Source organism: Syngnathoides biaculeatus, chromosome 14 (assembly GCF_019802595.1).
Source record: "Syngnathoides biaculeatus isolate LvHL_M chromosome 14, ASM1980259v1, whole genome shotgun sequence".
NCBI lineage: Eukaryota > Metazoa > Chordata > Actinopteri > Syngnathiformes > Syngnathidae > Syngnathoides > Syngnathoides biaculeatus.
In genome coordinates, this window is record NC_084653.1 from 16,852,770 (window position 1) to 16,878,114 (window position 25,345).

The following is a 25,345-nucleotide window of genomic DNA, read 5'->3' on the forward strand; positions in this document are numbered from 1 at the left end:
GCAGATGCCCACTCACGCAGTCTCGTATGTTTCTACTAGCTTTACCTGCTGGAAGGTAGCGCTTTGTTCCTTCCTGTGAGTCAAAATGCCGGCTCGTTGTATTGCTGGATATTGTTCGAACACTTGGGAGGATGGATTCATTCTTCATACTTTTAAGAAAGACCCGGTTCGTCATAAAATATGGATTGCACGGGGCCAAAGGATGGGAGCTTTGTGGGTTCCAAATGACAGGTGGGTGTGTATACAGGGACTAAAGAAAAAAACAATAGTTGGGAGGGGGGGCATAATCCTCTCAGAATGTAACAAAAGATCCGCGTATGTAAGTCAGGGGAGCCAAATGTGTCGATGTACCCGTCGGCGTCATGGACAACTTCGGCGGCGCCTCATCCGCCACGGCCGGCTTCAGCTGGCGTGGCTCATACATACTGTCTGGGAGTCTGTCGTAAATTAGAAGTTATCCGCATATCATCAAAATATGGCTCGAAACGAAACGATAGAGTAATGTTGCCCCGGTCACTTCCCTCGATTGTGTCTGTGGAGGACTGCTTCTGCGGCGCCTCGTCCGCAGCGGACGCCTTCGACCAGGCTGGCTCATACATACTGTCTGGGACTCTGTTGTTAGTTAAAAGTGATCTGCATTTCATCTAAATATGGCTCAAAACAAAACAATAGACTAATATTGCCCCGGTCACTTCACTCGATTCTGTCCACGGCGGACGGCTTCGGCCGGGCTCGCTCATACATACTGTCTGGTAGTCTGCTGTTAGTTAAAAGTGCTCCGCATATCATCTAAATATGGCTCAAAACGAAACGATAGAGTAATACTGCCACAGTCACTTCACTCAATTGTGAGATGTTCTCTTCTTTGAAAAGAACTTCCATGTCCCATAATAGGTGGCACAGTGTGTTTTCAATCGCCAATGCCCCGCTTTGACGTAATGAACAGACATTGCAGGCAATATGGCTACCACTTGGATGTCGATTGAGACTTCCGCATCTTCGCGCTCTCCGCTCATATTTATTTTTTCGTATGGTGTTATTGATGTGAATAACGTTATATGTAGTTTTCATTACAATATCTATTTTCGAATGTTTATAGGCAGGACACTAGACCTTTAATTGTCATCTGTGAAAGAAAATGTTGCAATGTTGATTTGAATAGTTAGTAATATACTACTAATAATATTACCAGTAATCATGATGTGAACAGTGTTCATTGGGGGATTTGTTTCAGTCACTTTGTGTAATGAAATACATTGACGCAGGGAGAGGGTTGATGTTAATGAGAACCAAACCTAAACAGGGTTCTTACGCAGTTCATGTGGGTTTTGAAATACTGATATTAACAAACAGTGACGCCGGGGGGATGGCCGTGCCGTCTTTTGAGAGCAGATGAATGTGACGGTAACCTGCAACAGAAACTAGTTGGAAGTGAAATGTCCCCCTGGAATTTGTCATTTTTAAATCCAATATCGCTTCCCGCTCACCTGATTGGATGCACGTAAACGGTAATGAGTACTGTCCGATGAAGTCGTTTTTGGAGGTCTTGTCGTAATCTTCCACCACAAAGCGAACCATAGCCAGATCGGGAGTGTGAATGATGAAATTCAAAGTCTGATTCCACACAGGGTTAAATCCTGGAGGGAAAGCGTTTATCGTTGTTTTTATGGCCAGAACAAAAACAAAACCATGCATTCACACAACCGTTTTATACCATTGTTGTTGATGTGACTGGTTTCCTCCTTGGCCTGGTCCTGCGGTACCCCATACACCTCCACTCTGACCAAGGGGTCTACAATGGAGCCTTCTTTCTGGTTCACCTTTGGTAGCTGTTGCCCACTCATCACCTGATAAGAAAAACAAAGTCAATAAAAATTAAAACCAATGAGTAATGGTACAACTACAATTCAATTTCATGCTCCAGTGCAAACTCTGCAAAAAAGTTCAACACTTGTCCCGTCTTTTGATTTTTTTTAAAGTCATTATATTTTTTGTGAAATATATCGCTAACATCCAAGTACAAAAAAAGATCCCCTTCCACAACACGCCTGCCCCGCCAGCGGGTGATTCGGGTCCTGTGGGAAACCGTTCATAAGCAAGGAACTGGAATATCCATCCATCCATCCATTTTCTTTGCCGCTTATCCTCACAAGGGTCATGGGGAGCGCTGGAGCCTATCCCAGCTGTCAACGGGCAGGAGGCGGGGTACACCCCGAATTGGTTGCCAGCCAATTGACCCCTCCGTGGATATTGCGCAATCCGCGTCACTGACCAATCAGAGGACAGAGATCTGCATAAACCAAAGCCCGTTTTTGCTCCCGCCATTTTCTCAGACAACATTGCATGGTCCAGTATAGGTTTAGTTAGCGTTTTATCGCGTATTTGGGTTATTTAACAAAAAATATGGTTAAGAGATGTAGTCACGGACTTTGTAATAGTGACGACAGGTATCCTGAAAGGCTAGTTGGTGGAGTTCGATTCGTACCCTTTCCAAAACCGAAGACCCAGTACGAAAAATGTCTTTGATGGATCAAACTTTGTGTAAGACCGCATCATCAACTGAATCCATCTAATATCAACCGGAACACATATGTTTGCACAAAGGTATGCCCTATATTTGATTTTCAATACATGTCCCGTATAAATGAATTCGAAGTTCTTCGCTAGCATAACACTGCTACGTGTGAACGATTGACACACTTATTCTTTGTTGAGCGATATTTAGCGATGATCGGACTGCACAAACGTATCGATTTCTTGCTGGCTCGCGGCCGAAGCTTAACCAGACTGTGTTTGCATGAAGATATGCCCTAAATTTGATTTTTAATACATGTCTCGTATAAATGAATGAGACGTTCTCTGCTAGCATAACACCGCTACGTGTGAACGATTGACACACTTATTCTTTGTTGAGCGATATTTAGCCATGATCGGACTGCACAAACGTATTGATTTCTTGCTGGCTCGCGGCCGAAGCTTAACCAGACTGTGTTTGCACGAAGATATGCCCTAAATTTGATTTTTAATACACGTCTCGTATAAATGAATGAGACGTTCTCCGCTAGCATAACACCGCTAAGTGTGAACGATTGACACACTTATTCTTTGTTGAGCGATATTTAGCGATGATCGGACTGCACAAACATATTGATTTCTTGCTGGCTCGTGGCCGAAAGTTAACCAGACTGTGTTTGCACGAAGATATGCCCTAAATTAGATTTTTAATACACGTCTCGTATAAATGAATGAGACGTTCTCCGCTAGCATAACACCGCTACGTGTGAACGATTGACACACTTATTCTTTGTTGAGCGATATTTAGCGATGATCGGACTGCACAAACGTATTGATTTCTTGCTGGCTCTCGGCCGAAGCTTAACCAGACTGTGTTTGCACGAAGATATGCCCTAAATTAGATTTTTAATACATGTCTCGTATAAATGAATGAGACGTTCTGCGGTAGCATAACATTGCTATGTGTGAATGATTGAATGAAATCAGAAGCATGGCATCTCTCTCAGTTAAGAATGTACTGTATTTAGAATCTATAATATATCGATGATTTGAATGAAATCAGAAGCATGGAGTCTGTCTCAGTTCAGAATGTATTGTATTGTATTTGCCATTTTTACTGTTTGTCTTACGTCAGCGCACGTGGCGTGATGTCACTTCAGGAGGCGTGGTTAAGTGCCCTGTACGGAGGGGTCAATTGCAGGGCACAAAGAGACAAACAGCCGCAGTCACAATCACACCTAGGGGCAATTTAGAGTGTCCAATTAATGTTGCATGTTTTTGGGATGTGGGAGGAAACCGGAGTGCCCAGAGAAAACCCACGCAGGCATGGGGAGAACATGCAAACTCCATACAGGTGGGTCCGGGATTGAACCCAGGACTTCAGAGCTGTAAGGCCAAAGCTTTACCGGGTGGTCCACCGAGTCTATTTTAAGCTCTTCCCCCCACCCCCAACCTCTTTGCAATCAAAGTCAACAAAGATGTTATGGATAGATGTTATTAAAATACTATCCTGACAGTCTTATCGTGACTATCAATTGATAAAATCGGTTAAGATGTTAAAAACCAGGATGTGTTTACCACGGATTGTGTGTTGGGATCAAGTAGACTCTGTTACGCATATCAGTAGTGCGTTTATCCAAGAATAGGCGGAACCATTGCCGACTGTGTCGCAGTAGATTCGGCAATTTCGTAAGAATGCGTCGTAACATGTCACATTTACTTTATGGCCCAGTATTGTTTCTCATAATCATCCCTGTTGAAAGTACGAAAATCAGAGGTAAACTGACCCCTTAACTTTGGAGTGAGTCGGTGGTCGGGACCTTTTTTCTTAAACTATTATTGTAATTAGTTGTTTGAGAAGATATGTTCACCTGGATGGATAAGCGCAGAGGTCTGTAGCCCGGATGTTCTTGGGGTTTCTCCGGGTTGAATGTTGTGTGGTAGTTTCTCATGAAGCTCGGTTTGAGCACGTAACCGCAGCGACCGTTCTGTCCGAAGAGCCCGTCGTTCAGGTCCATCTCCAGACCCGCTGTCTGGAAGTTCAGAGCCACTTGGGGCAAAGAGTGGAACATGTCATTCGAGAGTTGGTCATATGGATTCGATAAGCACAACTGGAACTGAAGGTCTTCTCCTCACCTATCTGACATCCCACATTCCACAATTCCTGGGGGTTATAATTTGAGGAATCAGTCCTAAGGCCACTAGGGTAAATCCTGCTGAGCTGTTTTACGTTATGCCGCACAAAGTCTGCCCCTGTCCAAGTATGACAGATGATGTTCAGGAATCAACTTCAAATTCATGTATCATTCACGAGCTCTTGTTACCTGCGTCCCTTGCGAGCCTCTTGGCTTTGGACTCGGAAAATGAGGACATCTCGTTGCATTTGGTGTGTAAAGGGGTGTCTTTAAAACCACGGAAGTGGACGCTCTTGCAGTAGACCACCAGATCGGATAGCTCCCGTGAGAGTTTGGACTGGGGTTTCGGAGCCAGACAAGCAAACAATACATTTACCAAGGCTTGTTTGTCAAAAAACCTACTGACAATGATGTAATCTGCCAAATGGATCTGGGTGACATGATAAAAGTCAAACCCATCATTTACACCAAGAAACCCACGAGTGTCTGTTTAATTTTTTGCAGTTGTGATCTGAACATGCTATTGTTCCGTTACAGACGCCGAAAAAGTTAACAGCACCCACCCCCAAAAAAGAGCTTTCTATTTTTCTATTCTAATACAAAGTTTAGCTATAACACATCTATGACCCCCAAAACACTTGAATATAATTTCAAATTCATCTTACATTATCCTTAAAAATAAATCCATTCATCCTCACTCATCCAATCACAGGGCACATTTAAAACAATAATTTGCACTCACATTCACACCAACAGGCAGTTTAGTTTTCAATTAAACTAACATGCGTGTTTTTGGGATGTGCGAGGAAACCGCGATAGAGCTTGTACATGTGACGTCACCATTTTCACGGTATCATATTGCCGGTGAAAAAGAGCTGCTCGACAGTGTGGGGGACATTGAACCGGAGTAGAATATTCACAATGCCGACTTGTGCTGTTGGTTGTTAGAACAGACGAGACAGATATTCAAAGAGATCATTCTATAGAATACCAACTGCAAAGACCAGAAAACATCGGTTGATTTGGGGAATTAAACATGATGGATGGTGCCCAACCAAATACACACGACTGTGTAGCGATCACTTCACTTCAGGTAGGAATTATTCTTCTCAATCTCAAATTCCCAAGAAGTATTTATAATGCCAAGTTGGCTCATTTGAGAACTATGTGTTTAAAAAAAAAACAAACAAAAAAAACCGACATGGAGTTGTCTACAAGGTACACGGAAGCTTGTTGTGGCCGCACGTTAATCTTTGGTAAACCTCTCTTCGACAGACTTGTTTTTTTTTTTTAATAAAACTAATAAATAACTAATAAAATCTATACTTCTCCGTGACAGATGTTTTTTTTAAATATGCATTGTTCTCAAATGAGTCCAATGCGTATTTAAAAAAAAGAAAACAAACCGTCGGTCACACATAAATTTACCGAAGTTCAACGCGCTTCCGTGTACGGGGGCTGAAGCCTATCCTAGTGGTTTATGTTCTTTTTTTAAATATGCATTGGACTCATTTGTGAACAATGCATATTTTTTAAAAAAAAGTCTGTCACGGAGAAGTTTACCAAAGTTTAACGTGTGGCCGCAACATGCTTCATGGACGGATGAGCCGACTCGCTGTCTTTGGGTTTTTTTTCCAATCATAGTCACATGAGTTTGTGTAAAACCAGGGGTCATTTATTTAAATATTGGTATTTGTATTGAAAAAATCTGAGTGGCTCCATCACAATGTGGGATTTATTCTTGATTGAAAACAGACCCAGCAACAAAGTATTTGTATGCGTCCAGAATTTCTACTCTTTCAAACTTTTCTGTTGTAATTCTCAATGACTTACTCACCAGATCCATGTGTAGATCCAGTTGTCCAAGACATGCGAAAGCGAATCAATAGTCAAATTTCTTGTCGGCGAAATCATCGACTTCGGCATAAAATATTGGTCCTCTATACCAAGTGTCTCTCATTTTTCCACGTACATTCGTTTATCATCACCTTCTAAATGTTTAACGGAATGGACAAAACTCTGGGCATTGTGGTATAAGACGTATTTTCACGTCATGTCCACCCAACTTAGCATTGAAGAATGGTTTGTTTGACCGGCACTTCCAGCCAGTAATTTGATGACGTAGGTGCATGCGCTCTATACCCAGAGAAAACCCACACAGGCACGGGAAAAAAACTCTACACAGACGAGGTCGGATTTGAACCCCAGAACTCAGAAATGTGAGCCAGTAACGCTAACCAGTCGCCAACTGCAATGCCACTTAAAAATAAATGTCACTTCTAAATCTTTTTTTGTTGCAATGTCATACCTTGGCAATCGATTTGTATGTTTTATGGACACGGTTGTATGTTGTGGTTCGAACTTTCAATGTGTACCTCTTCTACGGCTTCACCGTTGGCCAGGTCGTCCTCATCGCTCTTGTCATCTGTCAGCACTTTGTCCAGCGACCCCTCAGCATCGCCAATCTTCTTGGCTTTCAGCAAAATCTTTCCTTTCAGCTCCTTCACATGACAACAAGACAGTGTCAGTAACTGTGCAGGCTAATGATATGCGAATAGATTTGAGATTGGATGGTTGTAACTGGTCTTCAATGCTAACTTTTTCCAACTTTCCAAGGTGCGCTAGTGACGGGACTATTTTTAATGGCAGTGTTTGGACTGACCTGTGGGGAAGGGAGCGACTGAGGGGTAGTGTGCCCATCTAAAGTGTTCCTTAGCAATGTGCCACCCAAGATCTTGTTCAGGTGGCGAGCCATGACTGTCTGCTGCTCCACACTGCAATGATTCTCTAGGGACAAGATGACCGGGAAGTCGGATGTCTATCAAGAAAAGTCAAAACTGGACATCATATAGTGTCACAGTGTTGTTGTTTAAATTCATACTTGGTTAGTGTTTCCCACCGTGAAGGCGTATTCTTTCAGTGTTGCAATGATGTCCTTGAAGAGAATCTTGGAGGTGAGCGTGTGGCCGTGATACACCACCGGCTCCCCGTCGCTGCCATCCCAGCAGTCCACCTCCACACAACGACAGCCTCTCTTTAGGGCCCTGAGTTGCAAAAAATAAATAAATCTTGATTTATATATGTATGTGCATCAGTAGTTAGTACGAGAACTGAAACTGTGACGATAGCAAAAAAAATATATAAATCACCCCTGGACTCTTTTTAAACTGATTAACACGGAATTTTGGCGTACATTTCTATCAAATCAGGATGTGCTGTGTGTGTATCATGACAGTACACGTGCAAAATGTCTCAAAGACCTATCCAGGCAGGATTTAGCCCAACAACTTAATACAGAGTGGTACCTCGACTTAAGAGTGACCCGATTTCCAAGTTTATTTGCGATACGAGAGTTAGCTTTGTTTGTCAGCAAACCTCACAACATCCTTCAAAAAGCAAGTATGGCTTGAAATTAAACATAAAACAGAATTATAATCGGCTTTTGTCAAAACCGCCTTAACTGTTTTCTGAAAGTCTCTACACACAATACAAAATATCTTGGGTTAAAGAAACTAGCATCAACGTTTTTCATTTCAATGGGGAAAGATGATTTGAGTTTACAAGTGTGGTCTTGCAACAAATTCAATTAAGTCAAGGCACCGGGTGATTGTGTGGAAAAACGACCCGCGGGTCTCACTGGATGTACGCCTCCAGGCTGCTGTGGCCTCGCAGCTGGTCCTCCATCAGGTAGGTGTTGTGTGAGGAGGAGATGAAGTAGTGGCTAAGCGGCTGGCTCATGTCCTGGTAGAGACCAAGACACTCGGGTTTGAATATGGAGCCCTCCGGAGAACACAGGTACATCTGGAAGCAGTCCAGGGACATGGTGCCTTGCTTCTTGGCTGCACAAACAGATGTGAACACAAACTTACCATCAAAATGCAGTAATAAACCATGTTGAAGGCGAGCAACGCGATAGCCATAAAAGATAAAAAATGAAAACTGAATGGAAACTAATGTGAACTTTGCTGTTGCCTTTTACCTTAGAGAGTGCTACTGTAATATCATTTTTGCAATAAAAGTCTGTATCTTTGTGTTATTTCTACAATAGTTGGAAAGGGTTCACTGAATTACGGCCAAAGCTCGGAAAAAATTTGGAAGGGGTCGCTCAGCGGCCTCCCAGGAAGTAGCATCGATGCGATTCCTGCTAGATGGGACCACGCACTGACACATTACACCTACTCACCTACTACTTGGAGCCTATGGCAAGGCTAAGCTAGCAGGGGGAAATTGTTCCATTCCATCTTTCGATTGGCTGTAAGCTATGGTGGTGTGCGCTGCCGATTAAAAATGTGAAAAGGCTGATCTGTGGCTTGTGGAAAAAGTCGCTGAACCTCGCACACTGGGACAGTTCAGTCAAGTTAGGGTGCGTTGCTCGGTGTGCAGCAGGCCTAAAGTGATATCGCTGACCTGTTCCCGATGGGTCATAGTGCTCCATCAGCTGTCTGGCATGTTGAGCGCTTCCTTCTCCCTCCTGTTGCTCGACGTTCAGGAAGTTCTCCAGCTCCTCCAGCGTTAACGTCTCGCCATCTCCGGAGTAGTCCTGGAACACCCGCCACACTTCGTCCCTCTGGGTTAACATCTTGTAGAAGAGGACAAACTGCTCCAGTTCCAGGGAGCCACACTGTGATTGGTCAGCCATCTGGAGACAAAACAGGAAAGCTCAAGACTTTTTTTTGTAAATGTTTCAAAATCAAAATCTTACCGTGAAAAGATGGAGAGCGTGTTCCTCATTCATGTCCACGTTCATCATCTTCAACAGCTTCCGAACTTCTTTGAAGTTCATCTTGCCGTCGTTGTTTTTGTCGGCCTTGTGAAACCAGTCTTGGACCCACCTGAGAGTATGATGAGGGAAAACTGGATTGGAAATAAAACTAGTTGAGATTCATCAGGGCTCTCGTATGGCCACTATTCAAGCTAGCACTGCCAGCCCCTTTTTTTAGCACAAGCACTTTTTCTTCCTACCCCAGTAATATGAGTTCGCTTTGTGAAAAACTACCAGGGAACAGAAGCTTCCCTGCAGATTATTTAGTTCCTTCAAGTCCTCCAGGTTTTTCTTAAACCAGGAACTGTTGAGGGGGTGGACTGCATTGACAAACACTGATCGGTTGACACAGACGTCTGCCATTAGCATCTTTGTTTGTGTTTTATATATGCAGAGATGCCAAAAAAAAAGGATTCACATCATAAAATGTGCATTTTGTGCCTCAGAAATCAAGTTTGAAATGCAAAACTTCAAATCACAGATTTGAAAGTTTTTCCACTGAGCTGCAGGTTGCAAAGCAGGAGCAGACTGATTAGTCAGTGTTCGCTATCTCTGGAACGCCTTCTAACAGGAACTCAATAATCACCAATATTTGGTCAGTTACCTCCACTTCATTGGTGACTAGTCCTTGGTGTACTCCGCCTCTTTTTCAAAATCAGCCGGTACAGGCTTCGGCTCACCCGTGACTCAAATGAAGACAAGCACTCTATTAAAAACAAGGCGTGCACTGCATATGCTACAACATTAAGGATACTGATCCAGTCTTTGCTTCTCATCCATGGTTTTAGCCCTGTGAATGAGTTTGCGCAATCCCCGGATCCAGGCTCGGGCCTCCTCCGCGGACTCAGCCACGAGGTCCAGGTTGCCTTGGCGACCGTGAAATACCAAGGTGAAACAGAGGTCAGCTGGGAACTCGTCCGTGATGCTCTGCAAGACCTCGGATTGGTGGCCCTCGCGCACCGCCTCCACCTCACTCACTGAGACTGAAAGGGAATCAAAGTGTTATTGACCATTAAACTATCACAGGAAACAAATTGTGCTCTTAAAGTGAAGCCGGTGTTGGTGAACTAGAACTTTTGCACAGTCTTTTTCATGGCGTATTTTCAAAATCTTCATTAAACTTAACCGACTTCTCATTGAGGCTCATTTTCGTACGAGCCTAGGAATTTAATCCAAATGCCTGGTCAAATAACGTGGCAGAATTTGTGACTGAATTTGGGTTCAGGTCCTTGAGACATTTTCATGTGTTTTGTTATGAATGATGTCTCAAAAAACGTGTTGATCGGTGAAATTGGTAGAGGTGGTGTCGGGGGAGGGCCTTATCTAAACTTTCCCGGGAGCAAAACTTACAAGTGGTGTGGCCTTTTCCCAGCCACCTGGACTTGTACCAGACACTCAAACCGTCCTCCAAGAGTCGGAAATGCCTTTGCTTGCTCCACATACGGGACTTGACCTTCCTCAAAGTGGACCCTGTCATCATCACCCTGACATCGGGGTCATCCTGAAGACCTAGAGACTCACACAAAATACAGTAAAACTGCATCATCCTAAAGGAATAATATTAGGAGTTATATTACTCATGAACTTCTACTCACGTGAATTTTGAGACTCCATTTTTGTTAGCTCTCAATCATGCCAGTGGAAAAGTTGCTGCTAAAATCAAGCAGATGTCAGCGCTTGGATTCCAACTGTTTGAAGACATTGCAGCAATTCGTTTACTTTCCTATTCTTGGTGTACATATATCTCAATATTTTTTCCATTCTAATTGAAATAATCAAACTAAAGCCACCACACTGTATATCTAATAAAGATAATCTCAAAGCAAGGCGCCAGCACGGTGGATCAGCCGGTGAAGCTTTGGCCTCACAGTTCCGAGTGCCCGGGTTTGTTCCCGGCCCCGCCTGTGTGGAGTTTGCATGTTCTCCCCGTGCCTGTGTGGCTTTTCTCCGGGCACTCCAGTTTCTTCCCACATCCCAAAAACATCGACATTAATTGGACACTCTAAATTGCCCCGAGGTGTGATTGTGAGTGCGCCTGTTTGCCTCAACGTGCCACGCGATTGGCTGGTAACCAGTTCAGGGTGTACCCCGCCTCCTTCCCGTTTACAACTGGGATGGGCTCCAGCACTCCCCGCGACCCTCATGAGGATAAGCAGCACAGAAAATGGATGGATGAAAGACCAAAGCAAAATTAATATGCTTGGTCTTTGGCAGCCAGCTCTTTGATCTTATTGGGCAGGTTTTATGTAAGAGCATTTACTTGCTACAAACTTTTGTAAAAAACATAAACATCGTAAGATATTACATCATGAAAACTTGGGGAAAAAATGAAAATCGCAATGAAACAAAGAATATATTATTTTAGGTAACATTGACCAATAAAATGTTCTAAAAATAAACATACTGGTACCCAGGCTAAAAAAAAAAAATCATTCTTAAAATGTATTTATACAAGTAGATCTCCACTGGGATAAAAAAAAAGAGAGATATAAACAATATTTACAATTTCTTTTTCCATTTCTGATTGTGAAACATGTTCCGGGTCAAACTGACCGAGTAACATGATTCATATTCTTGAGAAGCAAATGTAACACGAGGGTAAAATAAAGCAGAACAGTCCATGGTGCTTATCAACGATCTGTTTGTTGTTCACTGGAACATGAACGATAAGCTTCGGAAGGCCCATGTTTTTCTGGAGTCTGAACTCCTCACGATATCCTATCCTCTCAACTGCGTCCTGAAACAACACAGATTTATCTTTGCTTTCAGAAGTACGAAAGCACTCCCACCCCTCACATTTAACCCTGAAAAATAATACTGTCAACCAGTTACGACCATCTTTGTCCTGATAGAGGAGAATTAAATTTGGATAAATAATCACTCTGCGGGTTGGTTAAATATTAACCCTGAATGTGGCGGGATTAACTCAGCTGTGTTTACTTCGCATACAGCCCAATTGAACCAATTAAATATGGCGGCTAAGAGCGTCTGTGAAATTACAAAATCCTCAAATGAGAATAAATAATCAATAGTTTCTTAATTAAGTTAATTAAATAATCACCATGTTGCATTTGTTTGTCAGGAATGCATCAGTGATCTAATGTTCCTGGGTCAATTTGACCCCAGCCTTGTTCATTTTCCCGAAGTATCAGACACTCACAAATCCATTGTTTATATCTCATTATTAACTCCGTTACTAATCACTTGATCAAAATGTGGCAGAAAAAAACCAAATTGCTAAAGAACAGGGCTTACATCATTGCCACTTTGCAAAAATATTAAATGTTCATTGTACACACTGATGATACGTCACTCCACACCCAACCCGCCCCCCCTCAAAAATAAAAAAATAAATGAAAAATGGGTCAATTTGAAGTGCAACATAACAGAACAGTTAAGGGCTAAGAGTTTTTAACCGCAATGATTCACAAACATAGCTCTGTCCTGTTTGTTGTCAAGCTGAAGATTTCCAGCGATTCCAGCAGTCGCACACGCCCTTCTCTGAGCTGTAAATAAGGTCATCAGTGTGCACTTTTATTTTTAGGGCCATTGGAGCGTGTTTTGGATCACGGCAGACTGAGTCACCGCGAAGCCGAAACCCTCGGGGAAGTTTCACTGACCACACGCGCAGTCACCAAGATGTCTGGCCAGAAGGAATTAGGGAATTAACAGCTAAGCCATGAACAGAAACGTCCTCTGTTTTTCGTTTACAGTATTTTCCACCAGTCTGGTGACATTTCTGCTTTTTTCTGTAACATTCGTGTTATGTACCAAGTCAAAATCGACCCGTTTATATAAATACATGTAAAAAAAAAAAAAAGGTAAAAGCATCCTTTTCTTTTCTAAAAACAGCTCACATTTTGTTGCATTATTGTTTGATGATCAATCATAATGACTTTCACATTGACCATTTTTACAATGAAAGATAAGACAAAGCCACCATTTTTGACACTTTTAGATCATTTTGGATCATTTGAGTCAAAATGACCCTTTAGTATTATTGTCGTTCTTCTTGGAAAAGCAACTATTACAAGACATTTGATCAACAGCCATCAAACAGTGTTTAATTTGAACGGGAGTTGATGAGATATGATATTTCTGACACTTCTGGACCATGAGACATGAATCGAGTCAAATCGTCCCACTAAAATGATTGCTGTTCTTGCAAAGCAAATGTAACAGCAGGGTTAATCGTGGCATCCTCATTCCAATCTGACAAAATAAATAAATAAAACATTTTGCAATTATGCATGGCCAAACAAGAGAGTTAAAAAAAACGTGCATCTCGTCTCACACAAGTCATGAGGGAGAGTCTGCTTGCGGAATGCTAGTCAAAGCCCTTGCTGCAGACTGTAAATTAGAACCAGACGCTATAAATACATGACATCACCTTGGTACCCCCTCACCCTCCGAAAAAAAAAATATATATATATGACACAAAAAAGGCAGCCTGTGCTATTGATATACTAAGAATAGCTTAATTTACCAAATGCAGGTCTTCGTAGAGATGAGTCAGGCGGCCAGATGCGATGAACTTCAAGCATCTCCCCCACTAACGTCCTCACATCCTGGGGGGTAATGGGGTGGGGCGGGGTTGATGCATTGTGGGCAGCTTGAGAGACACTCCAGCGAATCCAGGATGACGTGGGCTCGGATGTCTGGATACAGACGCTCGGAAGGTCCAGGGAGCATTTAAGCACGAGGAGAGTCCAAGGAGAAATCTTTCTCGGGGACGGACCGACTGGTCTCAAGGGCTCCTCCTCCTCCTCCTCCTCTCCTGAAGCCTTCCTTCCTTTTTCAGCCACGCCCCCTTCCTGCTGCAGCCTCTTTTTCCCTTTACTGTGTTTACCTCATCTGTGGGCATACTCTGCCAAATGCTCTGGGCAAAAATTGTTGCATTAAATGGAAGAGAGCAGGATAACTTGACTTTTTAAAATCGCTTGAAAACAAACAGTGAGGGCTTTGAAGGCCAATCCATTGACTGTGCAATTAAAATGGCGTGAACAAGTATTTGGAAAATTGTTTATTATTGGTCTCTGGAAAGTGAAAAATGTGGCTGTGACACTTTGGAGACGAGGGTTGTAAACAATCCCGACAAATTTGAATAGCAGAATAATCACGGTCAAACACTAGGCGCTCTAAAGCAGCCATGCCAGTGGACTGTCTGAAAAAAACTTGTTTACAGGGCGTAGGCATAGCTAGCTAGCTGGCTAAATGCACTTTCCGATTGTATCAGATGACACAGGGGAACAATTTGAAAAAAGTATATAAAATCTGAACTACATTAATACCCTGATTAAAACTAAAAGTGGCCTGCTGATTCCAAAATTGCAGTCAGTTTTTCTCTCGCATGTACCGTATTTTTCGTACTATAAGGCGCATCGCATTATATGGCGCACCTTCAATGAATGGCCTATTTTGAGACTTTTTTCATATATAAGGCGCACCGCATTGAGGCGCATAGAATAGACGCTACAGTAGAGGGTGGGGTTACGTTATGCATCCATTAGATGGAGCTGCACTAAAATGCTCAATATTGATCCATATATAAGGCACACCGGATTATAAGGCGCACCGCTGGCTTTTGAGAAAATTAAAGGCTTTTAGGTCCGCCTTATAGTGCGGAAAATACGATAGTCTTGTTCCCCACAGCTTACCCTCTAGATAGGCAAAGTTTCCAGTGAGACTTGCCAGGTGATTACGATTGGACTCATCGACAGCTATGTCACAACTTGGTCATGCAGTAACAATTGAGTCAGTGCAGTAATAGGTATGTACAATCCATATCTGCACACAGAACGCAAGCATGATAGGAGTTGTGCTGCCTTTTCTCGTCACATTTTTTTGTTTTGTCCTGTTCAGGGATAAATGGGGGGAAAAAAACAGCTAGCTAGCTAGCAGCTACGAGTACCTTATATGGGTCTGACGATGCAGTCACCCACATGGGACAGGGGTGGCGTCAAAAGTAGGCCAAATGAGAAATGTGCATAAATTGTGTCCACTATAGTTGACCTGATTTTGCATTACAGTAAGTGGTTGGTGGACTTAAATATGCATTCAATGTGCTATTGAAAGGAACTAAAAGGAAGAAGCATGGGCAATGTTTTAAATTGTGAAGAGAAATGCATGCCTCATTTAAGGCATGTAAATAAGCAAAGCCAAATATCTTTATGGCTGCCATTTAACGTGGGTTCCTCAGTCCTATCTACAGCAGCTAATGCATTCACTCCAATATCGACTTGCTGTAAAGCTCCGCGCTCGTAAAAGGAAATTTGGCAAAAATGCAACATGCATACTGAGAGGACCTTTCCGAGAGATGAAATTTCACTCTTTAAATGCATCTCGCAGGATAATGGATGCTATAGGGTAGAGTGAGCCGATAATGCACTGGCCTCGTCTCGGTTCATGTTGGGGAGGACTCAGGTGAGAACAAATAGCCACCTAGGATGTTATCAACTTTCGAAAAGTACAAAATGAAACTATAAAAAATGTGAACATTGATAAACAGGAGCTGGCACGTGCTTTTTCATGGCAAACATTAAAAATAATCCATTTTAACGCCATCCACTGCCCACATCAGATGGCACTTTAGTCCCGGCCAGTCTGTCTTCACGTGAAATATTTCATATAAGAGTCAGGAATCAGAGCTTTACAAGGTTTTATTCATCCAAAAATGAACACTCATGTATCCAAAGTGTCATGTTACATCCTGAAAATTTCAGGGGGGGTGGTGGGCAAGGCAAAAACATTTTGGAAGGGCTGGCAGTCCTTTGATGTGCTAGGATTTAACCAAACATTGACATTTACTATTTACATCAGTACTGAATGTATTTACAGTTTTCAGCATGGTTTAATACAAAACTAAGTCACCATTTGAATATTCAACCGTAAAACGCATTAATATCCCATTCAACTGCGAAAACAGAGGTGGCCAAAATGTACAGAGTACCCACCAATATATCTGGAGCCCCAGAAATTATATGGGAGAGGAATTAAAATGTGGAGACAACATGCAAACAAAATGCTAATTTGTTGCCATGAAGTACTAATTTAGAATAGGTATAATGTGCATGTTACATTTCGTGGCTTACCCTGTCATTTGCGCTGTTCTGAGAAGTGACATTAGCATTTTATAAGCTATATCATGGCCACAAATTAGTACTCTGTGTGCAGAATATACCTATATCTTGGATTACCCATATATCGGAATTGTTCATGAGAATAACAACTAGCATTTTGTGGGCCATAAATTAGTATGGCGTGCATATGAGATACCGAGGTGTTTCCTGGCCACAAATTAGTATTTCCTGTCCAAGTACCTAATTAACGGCCACAAGTTAGTATATTGTGGCCACAATTTACCATTCTGTGCATTTTCAATTTGTATTTTGGTGTTCATAGCTTCCCCGGATTTTTATAATTAGATAAGTGAATGTAAATCTTTTATCTAACTGATGTTGACTTGAACAAAAAAATGTGATAATGTGACGATCAAGCAGCAGCAAATGTGACCAAAACGTCCGACAAAAGAAAAAAAAAAATTGACTGTTACGAAGCCCTTCACTATGTGGACCGTCTTAGCACCACATTTGGCAAAAGTACTAACAATTTTAGCGGCATCACTGCGGGGCCAACGGGATGCCCCGGGCGTCTGTCACCTGGCCCTCCTGGAGGTTCTTCACCAGCTGGGCCAGCCAGCGCTTGGTGGTGGTGTCATCCTTCAGCACCTGAGCGAAGGTGCTGTCCTTCAGCTGGTCCGGCAGACATTGCCGCAGAGCTTCTCTGGCTCTGAACACACAAAAGTATATGTACGGTTACATCTCGTGAACTATATGATGGAACTTGCTACTCGCATGTAAGACTCATCATCAATGCCTTCATATTAAGTCATCAAAAAAAGCTAAATTATTTTGGATTTTAGCTGGGCCAGAAGACTACTATATCAAGTAACAAAGAGATAAAATAAAAGAAACTGAAAACACTATTTCTGAGAGCTCTAGAGCTCTAATTGCTATTCGCATTGACAGTAATGGATGAATATCCTGAAACACAATTGAATTGTTACTCCTTGTACTATTCCGAACTTAAGACATGGCTGTGTCCTACAAATGAAAAATGTAATTTGATTATTTGAAAAATATCTATAGCCCCAGGGTTAAGTCCTGGAGTGCTTTTTGCTAAATCACACATTTTCTCACAAAACCCAAAAGACAGCTTTTCCCTCTGTAAAAAGCTATTGCTAAGATGCATTTTTTAATTGTATTTTAAAATTACTTATTTTCACCAGCATCCCTTGCTACACCGTGACAGCGGTCTGTTTTAAGCCGGTCTTGGTGCCATAAATGCGTAAATCCACACTGGCTGTAGCCAGCCAGACTTAATCTGCTTCAACTAAGACATTCTACTAAGCCAATTAATTTAGCTGCTAGTTAGCAGTAGCTGGATAGCTTTCATCAGTCATTTGCTGCGATGTGGTTAATGAATAATGCATAACTTCATCCAATTCATCTGGGATCTATCAGTACTTTAATCTTTTTTTAATTACAAAGTGAGAATTATGATTTGGGATTTGTTTTTGTTTTTTTTCTTTCATTGGGATTCGCTAGTCTATCCAAATTCCCAGTAAATCGTTCGCAGCACTACTATTTGTTAACATTTTATTATTTTTGACAGGTTCTATGTCCAAATTTAGAAACCCTCCTGTTGTGTTTGTGTGTTTTTACCAACTATGTTCATGAGTCACTGTGTCAGTACATGAAATAACAATGCAAACTAAGATTTGTTTGATTTTTCGAAAACGAATGGTAGAATGAGTTTGCACTAACTCTCCTTTGTTTCAAATATATTATTTCCAGATATTAAAATTTGTCAATTTGATCCTCAGGATTACAGGAGTGTTCAACTTTGTTAATTTGATGTGCAATTTAGCAGGAGGGTCAATCATTGTGAAATACTGCTACGCCTCGTATTATGTTGCAACACTTTTTTTTTTTTTTAAACTGTTCACTGCAGCCAGGTTGACAATGTTCTCAATTGCCTTACATGGAGAAATGAAAGTTAAATTAAATCAATGTTCTTTATGGAAGGATTTTTTTTTTTTTTTTAAACAAAATGTATGTACCGCAATTCCCGGCCTACAGGGCGCACCTGGTTACAAGCCTCACCGCGTACATTTGTAAAAGAAATACCATTTGGTACATACATATGCCGCAGTTGTAAAAGCCGCAAGTGCCCACATTGAAACACGAGATATTTACAAAGATGGTACACAGAAAGAGTTTAACGCTAGCAGGTCGCTAATGCTAGCACTAACATTAACAGGGCAGATTAAAATAAAACTTACCGATAAATATTACTGAGACATGCCAGTAACACAGCAGCAACACGCTAGCGCAGCGCTAACGCTAGCACAGTGCTAACAGGGCCTGTAAAAGTCACTTCCTCTGCACATATATTCCACCGGTCTCATTCTTACCTTTTCCACTCGAGTGCCACCTTGCGGCCATTCGAAAAAAAAAAATGCACAAATTAGCCGCATCACCGCATAAACCGCAAAGTTGAAAGCGTGTGAAAAAAGTTGCGGATTGTAGGCCGGAAATTACGATATACATACAGTGTCCTCCATAATTATTGGCACCCCTGGTTAAGATGGTTTTTTTTTAGCTTCTATTTTTTTTTTCTAAATAATATGGGACCTCAATGGAAAAAAAAAAAAGGGGAAAAATCCAACCTTCAATACAAGTGCATTTATTCAGTGGGGAAAAAATCCCACATAAAGAAATAATTATTTGACATCAAATAATGTGTGTCACAATTATTAGCACCCCTGGTGTTAATACTTTGTACAACCCCCTTTTGCCAACAAAACAGCACTTAATCTTCTCCTATAATGTTTCACAAGATGGGAAAAGACAGAATAAGGGATATTCAGCCATTCCTCTTTGCAGAATCTCTCTAAATCATCCAGAGACCCGGGTCCACTCCCCTGTACTGTCCTCTTCAGCTCACCCCACAGGTTTTCAATGGGGTTGAGGTCTGGGGATTGGGATGGCCATGGGAGGGGCTTGATTTTGTGTCTGGTGAACCATTTCTGTGTAGATTTGGCCATATGTTTAGGGTCATTGTCTTGCTGAAAGACCCACTGACGACCCATTTTCAGCTTTCGGGCAGAGGGCAACAGATTTTGATTGAAAATGTCCTGGTATTTCAAAGAATTCATGATGCCATGCACCCTAACAAGGTTCCCAGGGCCTTTGGAAGCGATACAGCCCCATACTTGAATGTGGTTATGAGGTGCTTTTCAGGATGCGCATCTTTCGTGGCACGCCAGACCCACTTCGAGTGTTTGTTGCCGAAAACCTCAATCTTGGTCTCATCTGACCAAAGCACACGGTCCCACTTGAAGCCCCAATACCGCTTGGTGAACTCTAGACGTTTGCGTTTATGATTCTGAGTGAGGAAAGGTTTTCTCCGTGCATGTCTCCCAAACAAGCTTGATGGCATGTAGACAGTGCCTGATGGTGGATTTGGAGACTTTGTGACCACAGGATGCTACCATTTGTTGTAATTCTGTAACAGTGAGCTTTGAAGATCTTTTGATTTCTCTTAGCATCCTCCTCACTGTGTGTGGTGGCGTAATAAACTTGGGTCCTTGTCCAGGCTTGTTTAGCGCTGTTCCAATTTTTTTGAACTTCTTAATTATTCCTCTCACAGTGGATATGGGCAGCTGCAGTTGAGTGGCAATCTTCTTGTAGTCTCTGCCTGACCTCTGAAGGTCAACGCACATCTGCCTCACTTGTATGCTGTGTTCCTTTGTCTTTCCCATGTTTGTGGATAAGAGAAATTGCCTCTGTGTCACGTCATATTTATACCCCAGGGAAACAGGAAGTGATGAATTACTAATTAAATGTTCCTACATACTCTGGTAAACTTTGTAAACTACTGTAAAAATGACAGAAATGCTTCAATTATATTTATTTCCTGGGAATTGTTAAGGGTGCCAATAATTGTGGAAAAGGTGATTTAATGAAAAATTATTTTTTAGTCAGGCATTTTTTCATTTTCTTATAATTCATTTGAGTTGAAGGTTACATTTTCCTAAAATTTTCAGTGTGACAGTATTCTTCTGCAATAAACACTGAATTTATTTTAAGGCTTTTAACACATATTAACCGGGGGTGCCAATAATTATGGAGGGCACTAAATATAATGCAAAATCTGATTTTATCGCTTTAAGGAAAAAAATATACAGAATAATTTCAATTTTCATTAAAAAGAAATTTTAATCTTCATCAATGAGAAATTGAGATTTTTTAAATAGGTCCATCTGACAAACTTACTGAATTTTGACAAAAAAAGAAGAACTTTTTTTTTTTAATCGCGTAGTGCTGTGTTGTTTCAAAAGGATTTGAAAATTCACACGAAGAAATAATAGATATAATTTCAATTTTCATTAAAAAGAAATTTTAATCTTCATCAATGAGAAATTGAGATTTTTTAAATAGGTCCATCTGACAAACTTACTGAATTTTGACAAAAAAAGAAGAACTTTTTTTTTTTAATCGCGTAGTGCTGTGTTGTTTCAAAAGGATTTGAAAATTCACACGAAGAAATTTACACACGTGAAATATGAAAACAGAGTGCCATGTCACGGGAGCCCCAATGATGTACCTGAGATTGTCCGAGAGGCGGAGATAGCATCGAACTACGTGCTTCAGAAGACGCGCCGAAGGCTCTTTGGACAACTGCAGTACCATTTTCCCCTGCAGAAAAAAAAGGGGAACATTGCGGGAAGTGGCTGTCAGATATTGTGGCCGTCAGGCTTCAGATGCTGGAAAGCGACACTCACGAGGATCATGGCCACGTGGGAAAAGCGCTCGTACGTCTGGCAGATGTAGGCCAGCCCTGTGTCGTCCAGCAGGATCTTCTGGAGGATGAAAGTAGCAACCTAATGGAGAAAGATGAGAGACCAGAAACGACCTGAAGCCCAAAGACATGAAAGGAGACAAAGTATGCATTTTGGTTCATCATTTTGAATACTTCTCAGAAGTAAGGAGATCGCTTAAATTCACACTTGATGCCTGGGCAGACATTCGAGAGACACGGTTATTTGTCTACAATTATCAAAGTCGATTTATTGTTTTATGAATCTTAAACAAAACGGAGCATAAAAACAGAAGCCTGTAATGTGTTACTCAGACGCCTGTTAAAAAGACTATGTGACAATAGTGGTCCGTGGATACCGTCTTGGAGAGTTCGCTCCCAGATTCCATAATACGGAGACACAGTGGGATGATTTCAGTCGTCAGGAGGAAGTTGATGACTTCCTGTTCATCTGTTTTGACCAAAGCACCTGTAGTGATGACAAAGAAGGTGCTCAGGACATTTGAGTCTCTCGAAAAGTGTTACATAACTATAATGTGTTATCATTATTTTTTTTTTTATTACACCACTATAAACAAATGGGAAATTCATCACAAATCGAAAATACACATACCTATGACTCCGAGGCTGGTAAGTCGCAGGTACTCGAACGGCCGTGTTTTGCTCACCGTGTGCAGAAAGGGATAAAGGAAAAGGGGGATGTGAGCTGCTAGAAAGGCCGACCTAGTGAAAGACAAAAGTGAAAGGCATTTAATGAAAAATGGCCCTTAATTATAAGAAAATAAATAGTAGTCTATTTTGAATACTCATCAATCAATTGTGTCACATAATTATTACCATATACGTAATTTCCAAACTATAAACCGCGACTTTTTTCCACATGCTTTCAACTCTGCGGCTTATGCGGTGATGCAGCTAATTTGTGCATTTTTTCTCATGGCCGCAAGGGGGCACTCGAGCGGAAAAGGTAAGAGTGAGACCCGTGGAATATATGTGCTGAGGAAGTGACTTTTACTGGTATGTTTTTTTTTAACTGGCCCTGTTAGCGCCGCGCTAGCATCAGCGCTGTGCTAACGTGTTGCTGCCGCGCCTCAGTGATTTAGGTATGTTTTTTTTTAACCGGCTCTGTTAGTGCTGTGCTACCGTGGCTGTATTTTTTCCTCTGTATGTTTTTTTTTTTTTAAACCAGTACTGTTCATGCTACAGTGTTGTTGCTATTTTAATAAGCTACGCTAAGGTAGTAAAACTTTGAAAACTCATTCTGCGTACCGTCTTTCTGAGTAAATATCTCGTGTTTCAATGTGGGCACTTGAGACTATTACACAGGGGCGGCTTATGTATGTACCAAATGGTATTTCCTTTACAAATGTACTGGGTGAGGTTTAAAATCCGGTGCGCTCTGTAGGCCGGAAATTACGGTAATTGAAATTGTTAAATTATGGTTTCAATAATTGTTAAGTCAATTTATTTCCTTGATTTTGGCTGTGTTGTAGGTGCAGCAATGGAAAGAAAGAAAAGTTTTGTTCCTTGTCAGAGGTGACATGCCCAAAACTTTTGTTAAAAATAAGACAACTCTCTTGTCCATAGCAGTAAATGATTTTAAACACTTAACTGACATTACTGTATTTTAGTTTTGTATTGTGTTAATTGTTAGCTTGTGCAGCTAAGGTGTTTCCATCTTATTTTTGGAGGCTGCACTTGTTTCAAACACACAACGTGGCATTCTCTTTGTTTTATTCAACTTTGCAACTGGTCGTGACAACATACAGTTTGAAGTCTCTTTTTTGAAAAATATTCACGAATTATACCAGCCAAAGTGCTGGTTGTTGTCAATTGAGTGGGGCTTCCTGCTGGATGGATGGACCACTATCAGGCTTGACTACAATCATTGCTCTAAAGTAAATCTTCACCTAAATACCAACGCTTGCAAAAATTGGTGAGTTCTCTCAGGCAAGGTGCAACAAACAATAAAAACAGTCGTCGTCGATGTGTGTAAAAAGTAATTTTCTCACCTATCCAAGAAGCACTTCAGTTTTAGGACTGTTGTGTTTAGATTTTCGCTAAGATACACATGGTTGCCAAAATTGTCAGATATCCTCAGGATCCTCAAAAAGGTGATGAACTAACTAGATTGATCATAAGTACAGCGATTCCAAGTTACCTTGTTTCTGGGTGTGAGGCAACACACTGAAGAAGCGCCAAGGCATTGCACACTCTGTTGGACTGGTGAGCAGTCAGTGTCGGTGGATTAATAGAGGGATAAATGTTCACTATTTCCTAAAACGAGACAAGAAATGTATACGAATAAAAGATAAGATCTGTCACTCTTGTGAAAACAGATAAACACCCTACAGGGAGACATACAGACAGATATATACCTGCAAAAGGGCAGCGATGGTGCCACAGGAGTGCCAGAGCATGGGTGCTAGGTCGGGGACAGACTCCCGTTTTTTGCTGAGCTCAAGCAAGGCATTCTCCCGGGTCTCCGGGCTGGACAACTCATTGATCCACTGGTAAATCTTCTCCCGGTCTACCTGTGCCAATGCTGTGACGTTTGTGACAGCCTGTAAAAAGGAGAAGGAACATGGGGAATTAGCTCTCAAGTGAAGGTATCCCTGACTTCAGCCCTTGAGTAGTAGACAGAATGGTGAGAACAGCTAACACTTGGATCAAAGTGCTTCAGTTGAGAACACTTTTCCACTAACGCCTCACCATAATTATTTCAGTGAAACGGACAGTTTTTGTTGCACTTTTGTTTGGTGGTCTGTCATGAGTTTTCTTGATTTAAAAGATGTGCCTTAGCGCAGTAAGAGTTTTAATTAGATTAATCTAGAGCTCATGCAGAAATTATACGACAAATATTTGGATAACCAATTAGTTTTCTAGAGAACCTGTTCAACATAAAATTGGCCAAATCCTCGAAATTTCACCCTCTCAATGGTAAATATTGCAAGACTTTGGTAGTCTTCTATGAAAGCACACAATATCTTCGCATACATTCAAAATAAGATATTTATAAACATCTGCTTTTACTTTTTTGACGTGCTACGGACGTAGTAAGTAAATCATAAATTATGTTTTTGTATTTTCTACACGGTCAATTTGAGTTGCCTTGGCTTTGAATGAAGGAATGAATTCTTTTTTGGGGGGGGGGGGTTGACAGATTATCAACCAATTATCAAAACAATAGTGAGTTGCAGCCCTGTTGTTTTCGACATTGTAGGTAAAGTTTGTGCTATGTTCTAAGTATGAAATTTCAGTTTGGTCGTTGCGTTTACAATTTCATATGCACAAATAAATATTGGGGAACAAAAACACTTACGGCTCCCGTTGCCAGCATTCTCACAATCTCAGTGGGAAAAGGCCCCCCAAAAATTGAAATTCAACAGTGTGTGCGGTTCAAGTTGACAAAAGTCTAACCGCTAACGTTCGCCGCAGCTAGCCGCTAGCTGGTAATTTCTTTCCACACAAGAGCGGTGTGTCGCAACTACATTACAAACAGCTAAACGTCGCACAACTAAGTGTTTAAAACGCCGCATGCGTTCCCATTTATCTTGACTGAGAACACCAACAAGACTTTAAAATGTGCGCTGTCGTTGCATAAGAAAAAACGCGGATTCCTGGTTCGAGTTAGGCAAAATCATAGATATCAACACTAGTTACAAATGTGCACTGAGGCATTATGCATCATCGACGTGCCTGCGTATCGGCCATGTTGCTAAGGTCGACATTCACATCAATGGCAACAAATGGACATTTTAATAAATTCGCTTGCTCATTTCTCAACCGTTTTTCATAAACTTTAACTTATATTTAAAATTAAGGCTTGTGCGATGAATGCAGACCACATGAAAATCAGAAATTGAAGAAAAACTTCATATGTAATTTTACTCCATGACCTCATCGAAATTTAACGAGGTTTGCACCCAACCACATTGGAATGATTTTATTTTTACTCGTTGTTTATGCACATGGAATGCACTGACAGCTTTAACCCTCCTAGCTTAGTGGCGCTATACACATTAGTAAAAAAAAAAAAAAGGGCGTTTCA

The 25,345-nt window shown here is 41.4% G+C and overlaps 2 protein-coding genes across 4 annotated transcripts; both read right to left on the minus strand.

The window, feature by feature from the left end:
• Positions 1-1,272: 1,272 nt before the first annotated feature.
• plcd4b (phospholipase C, delta 4b) lies at positions 1,273-14,139 on the minus strand. Of its 3 annotated transcripts, none has more exons than XM_061841460.1 (16): positions 13,898-14,139; positions 11,007-11,064; positions 10,762-10,920; positions 10,166-10,394; positions 9,352-9,481; positions 9,057-9,288; positions 8,287-8,488; positions 7,549-7,693; positions 7,312-7,467; positions 7,025-7,150; positions 4,839-4,986; positions 4,651-4,767; positions 4,386-4,564; positions 1,715-1,847; positions 1,488-1,637; positions 1,273-1,409 (listed from the first exon to the last, which is right to left on the minus strand). In XM_061841460.1, the coding sequence occupies exons 2-16, from the start codon at positions 11,023-11,025 to the stop codon at positions 1,318-1,320; spliced, it is 2,217 nt and encodes a 738-aa protein (XP_061697444.1). In that variant the 5' UTR covers positions 11,026-11,064; positions 13,898-14,139; the 3' UTR covers positions 1,273-1,317. The 3 variants fall into 3 exon arrangements, with proteins under 3 accessions (XP_061697444.1, XP_061697443.1, XP_061697445.1); XM_061841459.1 differs by having other exon boundaries at positions 11,007-11,099; XM_061841461.1 differs by lacking the exons at positions 10,762-10,920; positions 11,007-11,064; positions 13,898-14,139 and having other exon boundaries at positions 10,016-10,305.
• A 1,913-nt stretch (positions 14,140-16,052) lies between these two features.
• Positions 16,053-24,989, minus strand: cnot9 (CCR4-NOT transcription complex subunit 9). Its single transcript, XM_061842313.1, has 8 exons — positions 24,617-24,989; positions 23,673-23,858; positions 23,456-23,571; positions 21,908-22,017; positions 21,654-21,763; positions 21,260-21,358; positions 21,082-21,173; positions 16,053-17,199 (listed from the first exon to the last, which is right to left on the minus strand). Exons 1-8 carry the CDS (start codon positions 24,632-24,634, stop codon positions 17,031-17,033), a joined length of 900 nt encoding a protein of 299 aa, XP_061698297.1. The 5' UTR covers positions 24,635-24,989; the 3' UTR covers positions 16,053-17,030.
• Between the last annotated feature and the right edge of the window lie 356 nt (positions 24,990-25,345).

Coding starts and splice junctions, on each gene's coding strand:
- plcd4b (XM_061841460.1), bottom strand. Junction 8,489..9,056: donor CTATGACCCATCGGGAACAG/GTCAGCGATATC, acceptor CTGTTTGTGCAG/CCAAGAAGCAAGGCACCATG. Junction 4,987..7,024: donor ACGGTGAAGCCGTAGAAGAG/GTACACATTGAA, acceptor CCGAAACCCCAG/TCCAAACTCTCACGGGAGCT.
- cnot9 (XM_061842313.1), bottom strand. Junction 21,764..21,907: donor TACCAGCCTCGGAGTCATAG/GTATGTGTATTT, acceptor TCATCACTACAG/GTGCTTTGGTCAAAACAGAT. Junction 17,200..21,081: donor CGCCTCTCGGACAATCTCAG/GTACATCATTGG, acceptor TTGTGTGTTCAG/AGCCAGAGAAGCTCTGCGGC.